At 57.7% G+C, this 20,228-nt stretch overlaps 7 protein-coding genes and 1 non-coding gene across 8 annotated transcripts; 2 read left to right on the forward strand and 6 right to left on the reverse strand.

The window, feature by feature from the left end:
- The first annotated feature begins 11 nt into the window (after positions 1-11).
- On the forward strand, positions 12-117 carry PSEUBRA_006463. Its single transcript has 2 exons — positions 12-48; positions 82-117. It is a non-coding gene; the product is annotated as a tRNA-Lys (tRNA).
- Positions 118-291: 174 nt separating this feature from the next.
- On the reverse strand, positions 292-1,527 carry PSEUBRA_002466 (RNA 3'-terminal phosphate cyclase, insert domain protein; the record flags this gene model as incomplete). Its single annotated transcript, XM_016435626.1, has 1 exon — positions 292-1,527. One exon carries the CDS (start codon positions 1,525-1,527, stop codon positions 292-294), a length of 1,236 nt encoding a protein of 411 aa, XP_016293055.1.
- Positions 1,528-2,057: 530 nt separating this feature from the next.
- PSEUBRA_002467 (Protein kinase domain protein) lies at positions 2,058-6,263 on the reverse strand (the record flags this gene model as incomplete). Its single annotated transcript, XM_016435640.2, has 1 exon — positions 2,058-6,263. The coding sequence occupies one exon, from the start codon at positions 6,261-6,263 to the stop codon at positions 2,058-2,060; it is 4,206 nt and encodes a 1,401-aa protein (XP_016293056.2).
- Positions 6,264-7,302: 1,039 nt separating this feature from the next.
- On the reverse strand, positions 7,303-10,518 carry PSEUBRA_002468 (Tetratricopeptide repeat-containing domain protein; the record flags this gene model as incomplete). The annotated part of the gene is made up of 1 exon (XM_016435622.2): positions 7,303-10,518. The coding sequence occupies one exon, from the start codon at positions 10,516-10,518 to the stop codon at positions 7,303-7,305; it is 3,216 nt and encodes a 1,071-aa protein (XP_016293057.2).
- A 1,034-nt stretch (positions 10,519-11,552) lies between these two features.
- PSEUBRA_002469 (Zn(2)-C6 fungal-type DNA-binding domain protein) lies at positions 11,553-13,934 on the forward strand (the record flags this gene model as incomplete). The annotated part of the gene is made up of 1 exon (XM_016435614.2): positions 11,553-13,934. One exon carries the CDS (start codon positions 11,553-11,555, stop codon positions 13,932-13,934), a length of 2,382 nt encoding a protein of 793 aa, XP_016293058.2.
- Positions 13,935-14,025: 91 nt separating this feature from the next.
- Positions 14,026-15,564, reverse strand: PSEUBRA_002470 (Brix domain protein; the record flags this gene model as incomplete). The annotated part of the gene is made up of 1 exon (XM_016435624.1): positions 14,026-15,564. The coding sequence occupies one exon, from the start codon at positions 15,562-15,564 to the stop codon at positions 14,026-14,028; it is 1,539 nt and encodes a 512-aa protein (XP_016293059.1).
- Positions 15,565-16,097: 533 nt separating this feature from the next.
- Positions 16,098-17,252, reverse strand: PSEUBRA_002471 (Succinate dehydrogenase [ubiquinone] cytochrome b small subunit, CybS; the record flags this gene model as incomplete). Its single annotated transcript, XM_016435637.1, has 3 exons — positions 16,098-16,144; positions 16,226-16,549; positions 17,111-17,252. The coding sequence occupies 3 exons, from the start codon at positions 17,250-17,252 to the stop codon at positions 16,098-16,100; spliced, it is 513 nt and encodes a 170-aa protein (XP_016293060.1).
- A 555-nt stretch (positions 17,253-17,807) lies between these two features.
- On the reverse strand, positions 17,808-19,923 carry PSEUBRA_002472 (Ribosomal protein L3; the record flags this gene model as incomplete). The annotated part of the gene is made up of 3 exons (XM_016435635.1): positions 17,808-18,891; positions 18,983-19,059; positions 19,909-19,923. 3 exons carry the CDS (start codon positions 19,921-19,923, stop codon positions 17,808-17,810), a joined length of 1,176 nt encoding a protein of 391 aa, XP_016293061.1.
- Between the last annotated feature and the right edge of the window lie 305 nt (positions 19,924-20,228).

Here is a 20,228-nt window from a genome sequence, read left to right on the forward strand (position 1 = left end):
TAACAGTTCTATCCCGGCTAGCTCAGTCGGTAGAGCGTCAGACTCTTACTTACAAGGGTTTCCGAGACTTATTCTCGGGTCATCTGAATGTCGTGGGTTCGAGCCCCACGTTGGGAGACTTCTTTTTTGGCCCATTCTGCGACTTGGCCAACTCTCTGCGGTTGCTATGGCTTGGCTTCTGGCTCACTCTTTTGATCACACAAGGGGCATTGCATGGAGACAGAAGTCGCTGCATTGCGATGGGAAAGGGTATACTGGCAAGAGCGCGGAAGGCCAACCTGTGAACATTGTCTAGCCGACCTTCTTGAACCCACCAAAGTTGACACCGACACAGCTATAAGCGAACAGCTCCGGATTCGCCAGCTTCTGCAGCATCTTCTTCTGCTCGTCCTCCTCTTCTGCATCGTCATCCTCTGCGCCATCTACGAGCGCTGTGGTTGCATCGGAGGCGGGGGTGATCTTGAAACTCACCCCGAGAGCCTCCTTGAGATCCCGCATCATCTGCACGGCGTTCGCCGTGGGGCTAGCCATGGTGCATTTGGCGACGTCCTGCGGGCTGAGTGCCATGAGCAGGAGCACCAGTGGCTGGTGACTCCTATCGACACAACCGCTACTTGCGATCTCCTCAAGCAGCATCCTCGCCGCTGACTGTGCGAGGTCCTCTGGCAGACCTGGGTCGGTCGCCTTACTCGCCGCTTCCGCCGAATGGATCGCACCAGTGGTCGACGTTGCGAGCAACGTAATCGCGAATCCTGGCGACTTGCCCGAATCCTCCCCACGATAGACATCCGCAAAGAGATACAGATCCGGGATGTACCGACCCAACACAGCACGGGCGGCGTCAATAAGTCGGTTGGCCATCTGCGGGCTCACCCTCGTCGAAGTCGCAATGCCCCGAATCTTCTTCACCCTTCCCGGCGCAACAAAGTTGACCGTGCTCAAGTGCTTTACCACCGGACATCTGAAATGCACCTCTCCACCACCCAACGGTGCGGAACCACGTTTGGCGATGCGCAGCTCCAACGAGCTAGCTAGCGTGCTGAGCGAGTCCAACGGCAGGAAAAGCGTCAGATGCGGCAATGTCACCGTTCGAATCGTATCCACGCCCAGATCGCCATCCATGTTGGTGACGCCGCGCAGCGTCAGATGCAACTCCTTCTTCGCAAATGGCGCCAGGACTACCATCCATTCCAACCAATAGCCGATACCGCGGGTGAGCGAGCAGTCGTGCACCACTTTGCCTCCGGCGATCACTCCAGGTTTGAGCAGGATCGATGTACCGGTGTAGGAAATTTCGACGTGCGACCCATTGGTGACCTTTTCGAGGAGACGGAGGAAGTTGGCTTCGAAATCGCGGATACCAGGGCTAGACGAGTCGGGTCGGATTGAGTCGATGCGCACGGGTCGCTGCGAGACGAGAGAGAGGATGAGACGTTGACGAAAGTTGCGGTGGCCTGTGAAGCGGAGGAGACGGGACTTGGAGTCGCCCGCGTTGGGGGCAGAGGAGGAGGAGGCTGTCGGAGCCATGGTGAGGGATGGTAGTGCGATGCTTCGAGTCGTGTGCTGGGAGTATGTCATAAGAGACCAGAGCACGTATGCTTGCGGGATCGATCAATTGAATCTCTTGTCGTCGAGTGCAGCGATGCGAGCGAGCCGGTAATCCGTCGCTGAAAGTGGTGGGATGTCGAGCGTGGCAGTGATGATGGCGAGCAAGCAAGCAAGTCAGGGTGCAGCTGGAATGAAAATCTTCTGGTTTGCTCAAAAAATCTCCAAAAAGCGGCAGCAAATCGCCTCCGATTTCCGGATTTCTCATATCGCCGCCGTACCGCTACGCTCAAGCATCACCTCTTACCGGGAGCAGGATGCACCTGCAGGCCGGCACGTCCTTGCGAAGTAGTGACAGGATACAATTGCAAGATGCGCTTACGAATGGCGAATAATGATACGATACAAATACAGGTGTTCGACTCGACCAGCTTTGCTATGCTGGAGACTTGCCCTGCCGAATCGGGTGTGTGAGAATTGAGATGCAGCTGATGGTGTGTGGCCGGCCATCGCTAATGATCGGGCTCGGCGCAATGGAAGTACTCCCTAAACACCGGCTCCGTCCTGATCAGTGGCTGATCCACGATTGTGTTGTACACGTGCAGGAACAGCTCCGGAAAGCGCCTCGTAAAGTAGTTGAGGTAGCCATCCGGTAAGCTTCCCAGAATCTTCTTCAACGTCGGCGGCAGATCCTGGTAGTGATGCTTCTTGTTGCGCATGGCCCGGAGCAGATCCTGCACAGACGCGGGATCGTACTTGCGGAATTTGCCGAGATTCTCGAGGAACATCTTGTCGCAGCGGCGGTGCCAGTCGGTACCAAGCACGTTGCGCGCCTTGGATTCGAGCAGCACGAGCGCCGGAGTGGGCGGATCCTTGTCCATGATCTCGAAACGGTCCGAGGCGTCTTGCAGGAAGTTGAGCCGCTTGTTCGGGTCCCAAAAGTACGGGTGGGTCAGCACTTCGGCTGCAGAGGGGCGCTGACGCGGATCGTGAGAGATCATCTTGAGCACCAGATCCTGCGCTTCGTGACCCTCTTCGCCCAGACCGTCGAGTCGAGCAAGGTCGATCCGCTTGCGGATGATGTTCATCTCTCGCTCGAAGCGCGAGCCGAAGGGATGGTCCCCGTTCGATAGCACGTAATAGGCAAGACAACCGAGCGCAAAAACGTCGACCGCTCGTGTGAGACGTGACTTTTCCTCGCGACTCGTGGTGGCTCTTGGATTGTTGCCCATCGACGACTCGGATTCGGACCCAGCGTCGAGATTGACATCGCCTCGGAGAATCTCAGGGGCACGCCAGCCCACAGTGCCGCCAGGGTTGTTGACGGTCTGCGAGAAGCTCGTCTGTGCCATGCCGTCTAGTCGCTTCGACAGACCAAAGTCGGAGAGGAGCATTTTGAGGTGCTTGCCGTTGGCCGATGTAGCCACCAGGATGTTTTGCGGCTTGATGTCGCGGTGCACGATCGATAGCGAGTGCAGATGTCGCAGTCCAGAGGTGATCTGGTGCAGGGCACGCTTGGGCTCGAGCAGATTGCTCAAGTCGCGATAGTCGGCAGGACGTTCCACGACCTCGGCAAGACTGGCGGGGCACAGCTCCAGCGCGATGAACAGGAAGCTGGGCGTCAGCTCCTTGTAGAAGTAGCGAATGACGTTTGGATGATTGTCGGCTGACTCGAGCAGCGAGACTTCTTTCGAGGCGACGTGGACAAAGTCGCGTAGCAGGCGCTTGACGGCGACGGCACGGCCTTGGAAGGTGCCTCGGAAGACGACGGTGCCTGACGAGCCGTATCCGAGCACCTCATCCGAGATGCTGAGCGAAGACGTGCTAACGCCGTTGGTCGAGGCTGATCCACCCGATTGACTCTGACCGCTAGCTGCAATTTGGGCAGCAGCTCTGCCGACCGAGGCGGCATCTTCCTCCTCGAATCCGCCCCAGCCTGAGTTGAGCAATGGTGAGCGGAGCTGAGGTGACATGAGCTGCTGTGCGCGTTGCAGACTATCGCTCGCAGCCAGCGCTGAGCTTGCAGTTCGCACCCCTTTCGGCTTTTTAGGCTTGCCCTCAGGAGACACATCGCGTTTCCGTGGCGTCTGCGGCTCGTTCTCGTTCGATGAAGAAGAGTCGGACACGTTCGTTGATGTGGATACGTCGACTTCGTTCTGGATGTTCGCGCCGTTGGCCTGCCTTGACGATGTTGTGAGGACGAAGTCTTCTTCTGGCTCTTCTTGGGCCTTGACGCTTGCCTCCTGCTTTTCATGGTCCGCCTCGTCGTCATCCTCCGCTTTCTCATTACCCGCCTCTGACGCTTCAGGACTGCCTTCTTTGCCGTTAGCCTTGGCGGCCTTAGCAGCGGCAGCAGCCCCGGCGCGCTTGCCTCTGCGTCTGCGCTTGTTGTTGTTGGACTTCTTTTTGGAAGCGGAGTTGGACCCTTCTTGACCATCTTCGCCATCGTCGTCCTCGTCGTCGTTTGCTGGTGATGGTTTGGAGCCAGATGTGCCGACAGACGAAGAAGCAGCCGTCGCCGCATCTTGATTCGACAAGGCGATAGCCTGTTGCAGCTGACGCTCCTCCTCGGCGCGCATCTTTTCGGCGTTGGCCTCTCCACCAAAGCCGGCCTCGTCTTCTTTGAGCACGGGTATCCAGACGACGCCTTTTGCGATCTCGGCTGCCTGCTTCTCGGTGCGAATCTTTTGTTCCTGCAGGCCGAGGTAGGTCGCGCCTGCGAGCACAGCGATGACGAGGACCAGGATCACCTGAAGCAGTAGGATTGCCATGCGCGATTTCCAGCTTCGTTCGGCAGCACCTGATTTGCCCGCGGACTGGTCTGGTGAAGAGTCTGAAGCGTGACTGGAGTCTGACGATGTCTCGTCGGCGTCACCCCGAGTTCCCGGCCTTCGCGACTTCGGCGAAGGCTTCTTCCGCCCTTTCGGGCTCTGCGAGGGCTTAGCAGACGCCGATGGGGACCCGTCTCGAGGCGAGCCTTCTGAATCGTTCCCTGGTGATGAAGAATCTCCGAAGGCAGGACGGTCTCCAATGCCTAGCCTTGGCGAGCCACCGTCAATTTCGAGGGTAGGGTGTGATCCGAGGAGCGAGTCGCGGAGCCTGCCTTCGGCGCTCGAGTCGACTTGCAGCGAATAGCTTCCGAGCCAGCAGCCGAACGATGCACACTTGCGTTGGCCCTCGTCCGCCCAGCCCTTCTGCGATGCGGGCAGGCTAGGCATCCAGCTGTCGCTGGCAGCTTGCGAATTGGTCCCGTCCGTGAGACCAGCAGCAGCCTTGGATGCAAATGCGACGAGTGGGAATCGATGAGAGCTCATGGCGTAGAGACTATCCCCTGCTATGCCCAGATAGGCGGAGCGGCGACGTGGCGCTAGTCCATCTTGGTAGCTATACGATTCGTCCTCTTCCGCTTGTCGATCGCTGATCTGAGGAAAGACGCGCTGCAGAGGAACAGGAGGATGGGAGACCAAAATTGGCCGACTGAGTGACTTGGTGTTCTGTAGATGCGGTGCCGGGTAGACGACATCAAAGACGCCTGCTACGCTTGCACGCAGCTCGGCGGACCATAGCGTTCGAGATGCGTCGTCGTCAGAGGCATAGTCGTTCGAGGCAAGGTCGGCTTCTGTGAGATTGAAGCAGACGACGCTGCCATCTTCGGGCATACCAAGAATGGCGCGCTGGTCCGGATGATCCGCTTGTGTCCAAAGGGCTTGCACATCTCGATCGCCTGCGTTAGGTGCAAAGGTGCTGAAATGCAGCGTCTGCAAAGCCTCTGGGGAACTGCGAGAGTGGATGCTCAGGGTATAGTCGGTTCTACCGATGTACGCGAGCTGAGAGGTCGATTTGGATGAGGAGCCTGACAAGTTTGGCTCGTCGTCGATGCATGACTCTGCGCTTGGGTAGCCGTCGCTTTGTTGTGGACTGACGCGAGCTGGGTCCAGATCATGTGCTTGCGCGCCGCACCAAACACCTGCCTGCCGACCTCCAAAGACGGCGCCTAGCTCGCCTGTCTGGATATTGAGCTCGACGAGCGTAGTTTGCTTCTGTCCCACGAAGACGCGCGTATCGTCGCCGGCGAAAGAGAAGGGACTGAGCTCAACGAGCTGCGGTAGTGTCAACGGCAGCTTGTCCAATTGGACACTGCCAGGATCGCCGCTGGCGACAGAGGCAGAGTCCGCCTTTCCACCAGCAGAGGAGAGCACGTAGATGTCGCCGGCCGAGGATGGCTCGACGATGTAGATGCCTCCCGTCTCGAGTAGAGGCGAGGCGTCACTGAAAGGCGATGCGAAAGAGCGACCACCTTGCGCAATGTCGGCAAACGACTTTTGCTCTTTGCCGTACAGAGCTGTCACAAGCGGACGAAGGAGCGAGTCGGATTCGTGGCTGGAGTGTGGTGAGAGCGACCAGAGCTGTTTGCCGGTCTCGCGGTTGAGCGCAAAGAGGCCGCCTTCCACCGTTGTGAGAACGACAGTGTTGGCGAGGACAAGATCGGAAGCTGAGGCTGGACGCGTAGATGGGATGCTGCGAAAGCGAGATCCAGCCTGTGCGAGCTGGTGATGTCTTGTTGGCCGGATGAGGTCCCGATGCGAGTTGCTGGAGGTGCTGCTGATGTTGGGTTCGTCGACTATACTAGCTGCAGAAACACCGGAGAACGCGTCGAGAATGACAACTATCAGCGCGAGGATGATCATCTGGAAGAAGAAAGCATTTCCGTGTGCCATTGTGCTGTTCCCCTCCATAAAGCTGTGACCTTTACGTGGCCGTTGCCGAGATCTCGGCAGATGTGGGAGCTTCATGATAGCGAGCCGCTGCCACGGCCTTCGACCGCGAAGCCGAATGAGCGCGGACGTATCGAGGTGAAGACGCTCGCGTCAGAGACGACGATTTGATGTGACTGTCTGCATATGGGACTGCGAATGCAAGGCGCAGTATGAGCGCGTTCGTGATGGCGAAGAGAGAGGTGTGTAGAACGCGAAGTCGTACAGACTGGTCTCCAAATGTCGAATGTTCGAGAGAAAAGATGCGCTTGGGCCCACGCTGCGAAGACAGAGGACTTGCTGATGGGTCTTGGGACCTATGAGTTGGGCCGAAAGTGTCGCGCAAGAATAGCGAACGAGCGGTGGGTGAATGTAACAGCAGGCTCTGGAATGTCGATAAGAGACGGCCAATGTGGGAACCGTGCCGTGGGGGCTGTGTAGCACAAAGGGAGGAGTCAAATTGTTCGGAGCCGACGCAGCAGATGAAGTCCAAGGGTGTTGGAGAGCGACTGACGGTTGCCACTTAGGTACAGAATGTGTGGGTTAAGTCGTGAGATGGATGGCGAGGTGGTAAGGCGTCAAAGGAAGATGAGGAGGAGGAGGAGGAGGAGGATGATGATACGAATTCAAGCTTTCATTTGAGCCGCGCCTGTCAACTTTTCGGACTGCATTCGGCAGTCGGACAGTCAAAAGGGCACGAGCTGCAGCTCAACGCGAGTCTGGTGGTGTGGTGGTCCCTTTGCGTGCTCATCTCGCTCAAGCCAGTCAGGTCCACCAAAATTAGACTTTTCCGCTTTTCAACTCGCTTCCAACAACGCGGCTGCTGCAGCTGCAGAAGCCTCTCTCTCTCTGGGACTGACATCGAAGCCGCCTTTTTTGTGGGGGAGAAGCACAGCGAAGTCGAGAGACCAACCAAGACACGTCGACAGCCGATCCGCTCATATCCGCGGAGACGTCGTCCTCGTCCAGAAGATTGCTTTCCCTGGCTACTACGCGATATCGATTACAAAAGGTCGTCGTCGTCCTCATCATCGCCACCCACTACCTCCTCGTTCTTAATTGCACTTCCGTCGCCATTCGCATCAGCGACACGAGCACCGCTGGCTGCAGTGCTGGCGGCAACAAATGCTGTCGGCCTCGCACCCGTCGACCTGGAAGCAGCTTCGACCCTCGCCATCGGATCGCTTGCATCGGCATTGCTGCCGTCCACATCGGCGACGCCATTGCTTTGAGCTTGAGCCTGGTTGCGTTGCGCAGACGCGACTGCCGAAGCGGCAATGTACGACACGTCCGTGTTGAACTGCGCCTGCACCGAGCGCTTGATCCGCAGCATCTCTCGGAACGTATCTTCGGACCCGGTTTCGATCTCGAACTGGTTCCACTGCTTCCAGAAGTCGGTGTGCGTGCGCGGGTCGCAGAACTGCGAAGCATGCGCATAGATGACGCGCGCTCGGTCCACCTCGCCCAGCTTGCGTTCCAGCTCCGCAAAGCGAAGACACATGTCCGCCGTCTGCCGGTCTGGCAGTGACTCGATCGCCCGCTCGTAGATCGGTCGTGTAGCTGCGAGACCGAAGTTGGCCGCCGCTTTCGCGAGGTAGAAGACAAACATGTCGTATCGGTCGTCCGTCGACACGGCTCGGGTAGCGCGGTCGTAGATCTTCATGGCTCTCTTGGCGAGACCGTGCTCCTCCTCCAGCTTGCCGTACATGAGCATCAGCGCCTTGCAGAAGCGTGCGGGGCACTTGTCCAACGCTTGCTCGAACAGATCTCGTGCCCGTTCCAGCTTGGCGCCGCCGTAGCGCTTGACAAACTTGCTGAGGTAGACGTTCCAGATCTCGAAGGCGACCGGGTAGGTGAACAGCTCGACACCGCGTTCGTACACCTTGAAGCTCTCCTCGAAGTACTTGTTGTCTTCCAGGAAGGCGGCGTAGTTGATGATAATCTGCGCATTGGCAATCTTGAGCTCGAGCACCTTTTCGTAGACACGCTTGGTGCTTTCGACGTCTCCCAGCGACTCCTCGAGATCGACGTAGAAGCTCCACAGCTTGAGCGACTTGAACAGACGTGTCTGTGGTGGAAGCGTGTCGTCGTGGTACTGGACGCCTTTGGTGTTACGCGGAGGGGCCACGCTGCGAGCCATGGTGCGGATCGCTTCGTCGTAGTTGGAATGCCGAAGCTCCATCTCGGCCCATTCGCACCAAATCTCGGCGAGATCGTCGACTCGGCGGAACGGGATGGTGATCGCCTTTTCGAAGATCTTGCGCGCTGACTCGAGATCTGTCTCTGCAGCTTCTTCGGCGGCATCCTCGCCCTCGTCGGCTTCGCCCGAGAGCTTGGCCAGCCCTGCTGACCCGCCGTATTCGTAGAACTGGGCAAAGTTGAGGAACATCTGGTGGAAGTTGGCGGTGGCCTTGCGCGGATTGATCTTTTGAATGGCTTCGCGGTACGTCTCGACGATCTTGTCGTCGTTGTCGCCGTACAGAAGCACGCGCTTCTCCCACTCTTGCACGTCATCCGGGTTGCGTCGCAGCAGGACGTCGTTGACCAGGAAGGGCCGGCGCTCCATGAGCTCTTCGAACTCTTGCATGCGGCGGTCGAGATCCGCTTCTTTGTTCTTTCTAGGCTCTTCTTCCTCGTCGTCGTCGTCCTCTGCCTCTTCGGCAAGCTCGTCCATCATGAAGGCGATCACATTTTCGCTGGTCTCGGCGTAAGCGTCGAAGATCTGCGTAAAGTCGCGGACGGTTTTGACGGCCTTCATGCCTGCTTCGAACGTGTCGCGCGCTACTTCGAACTCGCCGCGCTTGATCCAGTATGTCGCCAAGCCGGTCCAGAGTCGTCCCGACTGGTCCGCAAACTTGTCCAGTCCATCCTCCTTGATGATCTTTGTCACGTTGAGGCGAGAAGGATCGAGTGAATCCGTTCCGGATTGCTTGCCTGACGGAGCATTGTCGGAGGTCGCTGCGGCTTTGTTCTTGCCTCGTCTCGCAACTTGCGAGTGAGCCTGCCTGCCGTTGGCTGATGTACCGATGCTTTCTAACAGCGCCTCCTTCTCTTCTTCTGAGTCCAGACCAATCTCCTCTGGGTACTTTTCGGTCAGCTCTAGCCATTCGATGAAGAGCTGATAAGCGCTCTTGCCTTCCGGACTGGTATACGACCCGTCTGCGGCGCCTCGAGCAAGTTTGAGCAAAAGCTTGGAAGCCTCCAGCGCCTTGGAGCCAGACCTACTCTTGCTGCCCTGTGACGACTCTCCCCCTTGCTCATCTTCCGCCTCGTCCTCCGCATCTCCCTCGGTGTCCTCCTTCTGGGCGAGAAGGGTCGATACATATCGCTCTGTCAGCGTGGGGTCGACTCGAAGATAACGTCGCCATACTCTGAGGCACGTCTCGCCGCCTCGACGTTCGGCCCATTTGAGGTACACCTTCCATATCCTTAGATGGAGGGAGCCGGGCAAGGTCCGTAGCGCACGGTCAAAGGTGCGACGTGCGTGTGTATACGAGAGGGTGGACGGGCACTGTGGATGGATGAACATGGACAGGTAGCTGAGCCAAAGCCGTGGCATGGTTGGAAGCCACATGAGCGCTCGTTCGTACAGCGCAGCGAGGCTCTTCCATTCCTGCCAGCCGACAGTGCCGTCGAGACCACCAGTGTAAGAGCGGCCAAAGTCCTCGTCATCGGGCGAATCGATGAGTGTGGGACCAAAGTCGAGCTTCTCGCGAGCAGCTTGCAGGTCACGCTTGCGCTTTGCCTCGAGGCCACCTTTTGGCTCGCCGAGTACGAAGCGGGAGCGGTTCTGCAAGTAGTCCCGCCAGAGCGAATACCGTGTGGGAAATTGAGCTAACGCGCGCTCGTAGATGCTTGTTATACGCCGCAATGCAATGCGCTGAGTGCTGCTCGCGAGAGGCCCGAGGAGTGCGGCTTGATGTGTGCTGAGAGAAACGTCTGGTGGAGGTCGCTTGACAATGTTGGTGTCGATGATGTGGTCGATGTACGAGGACCACGAGCGAAAGTTGTCCGGATTGCGAAGCAGTTCTTGCTCGAGCATTATGTCTGCAGCCGGTATGAGTGTGTCGTCGTTGGCTGGATCCGGGAAGGGTGTTGTGAGGGGGAAGAGGGAGTTGATCGAAGTCATGGCGTCTTGCAGCGCCGAAGTGGCTGGGGCTTCTGGTGCTGGCGGCTCAGCTGCCGCAGCGCTGCGTGCCGACTTCTTCTTCGGCGGCATGGTGGCTGCGCCGATGTACGCGAATAGATCGGAGCGGTTCTCCGCTGCGCTAGCCAGGTAGAAGAAGATCTAGATGGTTGCGAAGACGACCCTGAACTTCATCGCGACTTCTGACTTCCGATTCGCGAAGTTACTGCTCACAAGAGTTATTTGGCAAGCTGGAGTGTGTTAGAGTTCGTTTTATTCGGCTTCTTTGGAAAAAAATGACGGTCCGGGTTGGTGGACCCTTTGCCAAGATGCTGCAAGAAAAGGCTCCGAGCATAGGGAGCGAAATTGAGCTGCTCTTGCGACATGCCAGTCCACCATCTCCCATTCGACTCGCCACTCGTTCAACGACTGTATCGTTGACTGTCGATTTGTCTCTCATCATCAAGAGTCGTTTACGATCAGGAACAAGTACCGTTGTAAAGGACCCTGCGCTCAGTTGGTTTTGCCTCTGCTTCGAATCGAGCGAAAGGTCAAGCGCTGGTTTGGCACTGCGTTGCAAAAGGCTCCGAGGATCCTCGCTCTCCCATTGTTTCCGCTAAGCGATACCGCCAATACAGTACGACGGTCCGAACGGTCCTGCGCTCTGTCGGATCACCATGGCAGACGTTGGAGGATCTCATCCGATCCCGACTTCGGAAGCCACCCGATCGGGTGACAAAGCGCTGTCCGTTTCGGCTTTGAGAACTTCGGCCCAACCGAATGGCTTGATTGACCGCCGACGAGACTTGCCACGCTCATCATCTTCTTCCACTGCCGTCGAAGCTTTTGCCGGCAGAAGGTCCTCGAACACACACTCCCATGCTTCGGATGCAGCCACCGACCGAAGTGTAGTGCCGTCGACCAAGCAGACGCCCAGCCTTTCCAGCCGCACCTCTTCGGCATCGTCCAGCAGCGACACACCAGGGACACCTTCTCATCCTGAGTCATCCACTGGCGCCAAGACCTCCTTCAAACAGCTAGGCTCATCGGCGCATGTCGAGCGTAGACTGTTGACGGCGCGGTCACCGTCCAAAGCTGCTCCAGTTGCTTCTGCCACAAAACCAAAAATGCTCGATGATTCCTTCCACCTGCCTCCAGTCAGCGTCATCGCCACATCCAGCTCGAACAGCAGCAAGGCGAATCACATCCTCGGCCCTGATGGCGAGCTATATACCCAAGGCGAGGCCGCTAAGCTCGGATTGATCATTCGGACGGCGTGCGAAGCGTGTCGCAATCGAAAGCTCAAGTGCAGTGGTACTCTGCCCGAGAATGGCGGATGCGAGAGGTGCAGCAGCGATGACATTCAGTGCGTCTACTCAGCAAGAGCCCCCATCGGTCGACCGAAGAAGCGCAAGACGGAAGATGGGCAGGATGCTCCGCTATCGAGTCCGTCCATCACCACAGGCAAAGGCAAAGCAAAGCGCAATCACTCGATCGGTCTGTCCCGAGTCAAGACTGAGGACGAGCAGTCTCCGTATGCCTCATCCGTCATCGGACCGGCACCACATCATCACAACATGCTGCACGACGGCAGTCCGGCCGACGCAACAGCCTTGCTTTCGCTCGATCTATACGCAAGCCCTATGCAGTCGTCGACTGGCCACCACTTCACTCCCGCCAACTCTATAGCAGCATCGACGCCGGCGGTATGGTCCCAACAACAAGCTGCCTTTGTCAGCACTCCATCCGACGTGTTGACGCCTCACTCAACTCTATCGGCCTCTTTCGCCCCATCTGCTCAGCCAAACGCAACACAAGCGCAGACGAGCACTTCTGCTTCAGCAGACAAGCTGCCTTCTCTCGACGACTTGTCCGTAGCTGCATTCCTGCAGTCGCTCGACACACTCGAAATCTCGCCCGCCGAGCTGTTCCAACAGCAACAGCAAATGCAGCTACTCGCTTCAAGCTCCAGCACACCGGCGTATGGCAGCGCATATGGACAGGGCACACCTTTTGAGGCCACGCATACGGAGCCATCAGCGCCCGTAGACCACTTGACCGCCTCTTCTGTGCAAGAATGGGCCACGAGCAGTGCCATCTTGCAGCCGGGTCTCAGCTTTGCCGTGCCCGCCGACTTTAGCTGGTGGGACCTCGGCATCAACGGCGTTGACTCTGGCGCCGGCTCTGCGAACGCCAGTGTTTCAGCGACACCTGCAACCGAGCCGACCTCGATGTCATTCCCCACAGTTTCAGCACTGCCCTCTCACGTCACGGCAACGAACGGTTCAGCTGGACACCCTGGCCCACCTTCCGCACCCACTGCGTCCGCCTCGAAGAAGGCACGCCGACCGACGTTCAGTACAGATCAAATGTGGCCCAGAGGTGCCGACGCTGGTATGGGCCAGGGTCAGATTCAGCATGCGGTTGCAGCCACCGAAACAGGGCTGGGATGGTCGACTCTTCCCGGCCATAGTCTGTCAGACACCTCCGCAAGTCCAGTCGAAAATCAAGCTGTCAGCAGCTGCTGCTCTTCGAAATCAGCAAAATCAAGCTCTCTCTCTCCCGTTGAAGTCAAGGTCGACTCGAGCACGGAGGAACAAAAGTCATGCTGCTCCGGCAAAGCTGCTGCAGAAGCGCCGCCCACAGAGCGAAAGAACCCAGCTTCCTGCTGTGCGGGCAAGACTGCGCAGATCGAAACGCCACCCGTGAAACCATTACTGGACTCGATTGAGCCCGCCAAAAGCTGCTGTTCGGGTCACGCCACAGACCCACCAGCTGCATCGCCATCCGTCAGCAGCTCACCCATTGAAATGGGCCCTCTCTCCACATCCGCCGCCGTCAACGGCAACAAGCTCCCCTCGCTCGACGCGGAACGTAAGCATCATGCAGCGCTCCACGCGCATCACCCGAGCAAAGTGCACTGTGTGCCCAACCCGTCCGGTCGCGGGTGCACCTGTCTGTGCGATATGTCGGTCGCCCTACTCAGCGTCAAGCAGGTTCTCCGAGAAACGGATCCGCACGCCGCCACTGCTAACGACACGATCCAACTCACGCTCACTGCGTCGCAAGCGATCACCGCCCAGTGCGCATGTTCCACCGACTGTCCTACCTGCCAGAGCGATCCAAGCACCGAAATTTCCGCCTCCCTACTCGTGTCTACTGCATTGCAGATCTACGCGCGGGCAGTACGGATTTTGAGGGAAGGCTTCGCCGCTTCCGCCGGGGGAAGCGTGCATAGTTTTTTTGGTGGGTTGGATGTTACGATCGGAAGCTACAAGCCGAGTGCGAGCAATGCCAAGAGGATCGCGCTGTACGCGATCAAGTTGGAACTCAAGGATCTGCGACGAGCGTTGGGACGCGTGAGCAGGATGGCTCAGAGTTTGGGCGCGGGGAAGGGGGGGAAGGTGGAAGAGGGTATGAATCCTATTGATCAGTTGGTCATTCTGAAGTTGTATAGGCAGTTGACGGAGTTGTTGAAGACCGTGGAGGGGTTGGAGGATGCCGCGTAGGGCAAGCGAAACCACTCATATCAGACACATTGCGAACGGGATGAGGGTGAGATGTGAGACAAAGGTGAGATTGAAAGGTGTTTGTGAGGATTCATCGACGACCCCTCTTCTTCTGCGGTGCGCCACGACTGGATTTGACTGTGGATGAGGGTTTGCCGAGAGCAGCAGGCTTTTTCGATGGAGGTGGGGCCTCGTCGTCAGAGTACTCGGGCCAGTCATCGGCGCTGTTGTAGTCGTGCTGCATGCCGCCGACGGGGATGGGGTCGAGGTCGGATTCGTCCGAATAAGGGTCTACGCCTGGGGGGTTGTCCACTCCGCCGTTTGTGCGGGATGGCTTCCATGGTTGGCCACCCTCCTCCTCGTCCTCCTCGGAGGCGACGCTCTCATCCGCCGACTCGTCCTCAAACACCTCCTCCTCCTCCTCCGCAGGCGCAAACTGGTCCTCATACGCAAACTCGTCCTCCTCTTCTTCCTCTTCATCATCCGCACTCATCCCCTCTTCCTCCTCGCTCTCACTCGCCAACCCGGCATTCCTCCTGCTCACCTTCTTCATCTCGACCTTCTCAGCCTTCTTCCTCTCGACGTTCTCCTCCTGTTCCGCCCTCCTCTGTTCCTGCAGTCGCTTCTTCTCCACGTGTTCCCGATGCAAGGCCGTCTGTTCCTGACTCGTCTTCTTGATATAATCGTGGAACAACACCGCTCCTTCATTGCACCCCTCCTCGATCTTGACCAGCTTGAGTTCCATCCGGGGGCCGATCTCGCGCAGACGGATGGCTTTCTGGGTGTTGGCGGAATTGCCTCGACCGATGTAGCGGTCGTGGAGCCGAACGGCGTTGCGCGGATCGGCGGTGTCTTCCGCTTCCGACTCGGCTTCCGAGGCGTCGGTTTCGAATTCTCCGTTGACCGATGTGGTTCGGTTGAGGACGTAGTCAGAGATGTCTTGGGTGGAGGACAGGTCGGGTAGCTTTCCTGCGCCTCGAGTGGAACGGGAGCCTTCGACCACGCGACGCACCGATTTCGAAACGCCAACGGGACGAACAGAGATGAGGTAGTGCCTCCAATCAATCGTGCCCGTCGCAGAGTTGTAGTTGAGCAACACGATACGTCGTGCCTGGGACAGTTTCATACTCTGCACCTGGATGGGCGGGAACATGTTCTGAAAGGTCGCCACCATCAACTTGACCCCTCGCTCCTCACCACCGAAGTTGTTGAGCACCAACAGCGGGGGTGTAACATACTCGCTCCCCGGTGGGGACGCCCGTCGACTCGCCGCTTGGACGTCTTTCGCCAGGGCATACTTGTTGACCCGAAACGTGAGGGTGGGACCACGCGGCGCACGAAGGATGCGAAGGTTGACCCCGGCATCCGTCTGACCAAAGATTACAAGGTGAGTCACCCCGATGGGACCCGCCATCGAGATGAAGTCCTTGAGCTTGTTGGATGTGCGTTCGCGAAGCCGGGTCGCCGTGTTGGGCTCCATCACCCGACGCGTGTCCGAGACGAGCGTGGATACCGAGCGCGGCACCTTGCCTGTGCGGATGATGAAGGATTTAGGCGCAGAGGTTGAGGTAGATGCGCTGTTGTTGGGCCCTTTGAGATGGGTGCGCGTCTTGCGGCGACGTTTCACCATTGTGCGGGATGTCGAGCGAGGGGGACGGGTGCGATGTGTTGAAAGGTAGGTGAAGAGAGTAGTCGGGCCAGTCAGGCAGATGCAATGCTCAGCTCTGCTCTGTGATCCAGAGGGGCGATACGATCGATGGCGTCTGGCTAAGATATGCTTGTGATGGTGGTTGTGCAGCTTCGAGGTGATGGTGAACAGAGCTCAAGACCACGAAATCTGGAAGAAAAGTCGAGCGTCTCTGAAATTTTTCGAGGTTCAGCTCGTGTGGAGTTCAGGGTCCGAGATTTTTTTCGGTCCATCATAGATGCGGTCTCACATGTTTGCTCGAAAAATCATCTTCACCGGTCGATGATGGTGTTGCTCTTCTCAACTGCACTGATGGCGGCTGCAATGACCCTCAGTGCTGCCTACAATGCTCAGAGCTAGTGGAACGGCGGAGTAGCCCTTCGTTCTGAAGCGGCTGTACGGCACAAAGCTGTCAAACGAAACTACTGATGGATTGCTAACACGGCACAAACGAAGATTCAATCGTCCTTCGCAACCTAAGCAGTCCACACCTTGGCAATGAGCTCGGTGAGTCCGACGTCGTCTGTTCGATCGCAGCGTCACAAAATTATCGTCAGTACATCGATCTTGCATTCATCCCATATCGCGCCGGGCCTGAACTTACTCGTGTTGAACTCGTACAAGCCATACAGCGTGGCGAGGGTGGCAGCGCGGAGGCCCCAGGTGGAGAGCGGGCCGGCGATGGGGAACTTGCGCTTGTGCAGGTAGTCGGCCAGGATGCAGTCAAAGCCGATGTGTGAGTGCACCACCAGTGTCAGCGCAAGGGCGCCGTCAAGGATCGCGGAGGAGCCGTGCTTGGCGAAGCCGACAGCAACGAGGGGAACGAGGGCGACCGAGAGCGCGCGCTCGAAAGCCCAGTGGTTCGAACCGTGCGCAGCATTCGGCTCGGGGAACGTCGTCGGGTCGTTGACGGTGCCCTTGACGTAGGCTGTGATGGTGGATGAAGGAAGATGAGGGGTGGTCAGCGTGACTAGTTCTGTCTATGAGACCTTCAAGACTGGATGCGTTGCGCTTGGGTAGCATAGCAGAGGGAAAGCCCCCTCCTGATTCTATCCATCTCCCTATGAAATCTTGAAGCCTTCCCATCTCTCCGATGATATCCTAGAGATTCTCCATCGTCCTTCAGAATCGTTTAGCGTCCTGTCAAGGCGTTTCAAAAAGCCAGCTTCCGGCGTCCCTCCTCGATAGCACAGATGCACCAGAAGGTCTTGTCGAACACGCTCTAGCCCGATGACCTGTCTGTCATCCTGACTGCGCCATCATTGTTGTGCTCCGAGGGTTCCTCAAGGTGAACGCCGCTGTTGGAAGGACGACAGGACTGCTGTCATCCTGCGCCAGATCATTCACTTGTTGCATGTCGAGACCACTCGTCCTGCATCCGCTGCACGCAACTTCAACCCATAGTCTCTACCATCCTCGAGCTGCACATTGTCCCTTCCACCTGCTACATCCTGCGTCGACCCCTATTGCATCATGCTGCGATACTCACGTCCTTGGCTGGAAGCAGCGACGGTCTTGGTAGTCGTAGTCTGGAAGGCGCGCGAGCCACCGGCGATCATGCGCAGTTGCGGGTTGCGAGCGGCCATGGAAAGCCGCAAGGGCTGCTGAAGGGCTGGGAGCATGACGCGCATCTTTTGTGTGTATCGAGAGGTGATGAAATGGTAAGGGGTTAACGATGAGCGCGTTGGTGCGATCAAGTGTGCTTGTGCGGGGCAGCGTTCCGTGTGTGTGTGTGTGTGTTCGAGCCAACGGCGCTCGCTGCCATTTGTAATCCACGCGAGCCGTGGCTGGCTGGTTGGCTCCAAGGCTTGCCGATCGGAGAATCTCGCCTTGAAAGCCTGGAAAGAAAGGGTCAAGCGCGCCCTGTTTTTCGTCCGGCCATTTCCGTCCATTTTCCCATCCGGGTCCGAACTATCGCGGTCTAACAACGCTCCATTTCGACCTCGCCGAATGCTTGACCTCGAGCCTGTCCTCACGTCGGCCGCACCATCGGCCACCCGACTTCAGAGGCTGTGAGCTGCATACTCAACTCAACATTGGTCACGCTTGTCACAGCTCATACTCGAAAGATAGCCAGGTAATCATGTAGATTTTTTGGGGTTTGCACGACAGATGCAGATGTAAGAAAAAGGGGGAAGGGGGGATGCGAGGATGATGAAATACAGAATGAAGTGACGACGCAACGCTTAGGCGACGGGGGCCTTGATCTTGCGCTGGCCGAGGAAGGCGTCCTTCTCGGCGGGGGTCTGGAAGACACCCTTACCCATGGTCGACGAGGTCGAGATCCACTTGAGCGAGACGTTCTCGAGCGCACGACGCGAGGTGTGCACCTGGAGCGACTTGCGCAGGGTAAGGACACGCTTCTTGACACCGGGGCACGAGCCCTTGATCATGACAAAGTCGTTCTTGACCTGGCCGTAGTGAGGGAAGCCACCGAGGGGAGTGATGGCCTTCTCGGTGGTGTCAAAGTCGGTAGCACCCGAGGTCTTGTCCTCGCCGTTGGCGATGCGGTAGATCTTCTTTCCGATCTCGGTACGGTGGTGGTATCCATCCTGACCCGAACGAGCCACAGTGAACATGACGTTGGCCGGGTGCCAAGCACCGATACAGGCGATCTTACGCAGACCACGGTGCGTCTTGCGTGGCAGCTTCTTGGTACCCCAACGAGCGGTAACACCCTCGTAACCGTGACCCTTGGTAACGGCGATCACGTCAATGATCTCGTTCTGCTCAAAGACCGACTTGACATCGAAGGTCTTCTCAAAGTGCTCCTTGGCAAAGTCGACCTTGTCCGAGACGGAGCCACCGTTGATCTGCACCTCCATAAGGTGCGACTTCTTCTGCTTGAGGCCGGTCTTGCGCACCTGGGTGTGGGCGAGCACACGGACAACGGTGCAGTACTTCTTGATGCGCTCGAGCTCGCGCGAGATGGAAGCGCCGTTGTTCTCCGAGTGCCTCTTGGCGTACTTGGTGAAGGCCTTCTTCTTGCTGCGGTACCAGTTCTTGTAGAAGCGACGCTTGACCTCGTCCGAAAGGTGCTCAGCCCAGACGGTGGTGAGCGATCGCAGACCACGGGGGGTCTCGACGTAGCCAACAACACCAACAGCGACCATGGGAGGAGTCTCGATGACGGTGACGGCCTCGACGATCTCCTTCTTGTGCATCTTGGAACCGGGTCGGTCAAGATCGCGGACAATGTGGGTCATGCCGGCCTTGTAGCCGATCATGGCAGTGAGGTGGACGGGCTTCTTGGGGTCATCCTTGGGGAAGCTGTGTGTCGACGAAGGAGCAGTGGTGGGGGGACAAGGTCAGCGCCTGGGTGAGAGCTTGTGCAAGGGACAACGATGCTTGAAATACTTACGCCTTAACCTTTCCGCGGTGACGGGCAGCACGCTTGCGGGGAAGGAATCCCAGCGAACCGTGTCGTGGGTGCTCGAACTGTAGAGTGCGACAACGATCGGAACAAAGCAGCGACGAGGTAGAGTCGAGGAGCAGTGTCGAAAGTGTGCGAGAGAAAAGGAGAAAGGGAAGCGAAAAGCAGGCGAACGCCAGGCTGCATCAGCAAAGCTGTACATCGACCTAAAAGCATTCTGGAGCCTCTTTTCTCTCTTCGTTTCCATCCAATGGCCATCCAGTGTTGACAGCAGGCCTTCGTACTATGATCAACGCGCGAATGTCGGGAGAGGTGGCATCGATGCTGAGCTAGAGAGTATCAAGCTGACATCTGGTCGAGAGGATCATGCAGAGCGGATCGTTGACAAGGAACGAAGACGTCGCAGCACCTTTCAGATGGTGACAGCTGAGCGAGGAGTGACCTCTGCCCGGACAAACGACCAACCCTTAGAGATGCCTTCCTTGAAGTCTCCGAAGACGAGACTTGTGATCCGCTCCAACACCGAGCCTTCCGTCCAAGCTGTGCTCTCCTTCTGTCGTCGATGCCAACCCATCGAATGGCGTCACATGTCGGCTGATCGGTCGTGCTGAAGGGCTAATCTGACGACTGGATGTCCAAAAGCTGGTCGAAGAGGCGAGTGCTGTGTGTTGTTGCCCGGCTACGAATGCGAATGCTGATCCTCCTTGCTCGCCTTCTGTCCAGGCTCTACGTTGCTGGAAATGCTGCTCCACGAGAATCTTCTCGTCCTCCAGATGAACTGTCATCTCCGGCACCCTATCTTTCCACTACACCATCGTCTGTAGCTGCATCCTGCTCCTTCCAAATGCTGGTGTGGTGGTGCCATAGCCGGGCCACAGCCTCGTGAGGCTCTATCAAGTCGGCATGATATTTACCTTGCAGTGGGACATTGTGACCTGATACGGATCTTGAGGATGTCGTAAGGGGAAGAGTGAAGGTGAAACTGGCTCAACTCAGGACAAGGCTTTCGTGGCGCTCGCTCGCTCGACTCGAGGTCTTGAGAAACTTCAACGAGGCTGCCAGCCGCCTGCCAACGGACTGCGAATTTCTTCCGCTCTGCCACCCTGTGTGTGACCTTGGCCTGGTTGGTGGGCTACGCTGGAATATCTGACAGCTCCGTGATGCAGTTGACCCTCGAGGTCGCCATTTGCTGCCTCAAATTCCTTTCCTGCACGCCGAGCAGGCAGCGAGTGGT

The sequence above is a fragment of the Kalmanozyma brasiliensis genome, assembly GCF_000497045.1.
Source record: "Kalmanozyma brasiliensis GHG001 unplaced genomic scaffold PSEUBRA_SCAF19, whole genome shotgun sequence".
NCBI lineage: Eukaryota > Fungi > Basidiomycota > Ustilaginomycetes > Ustilaginales > Kalmanozyma > Kalmanozyma brasiliensis.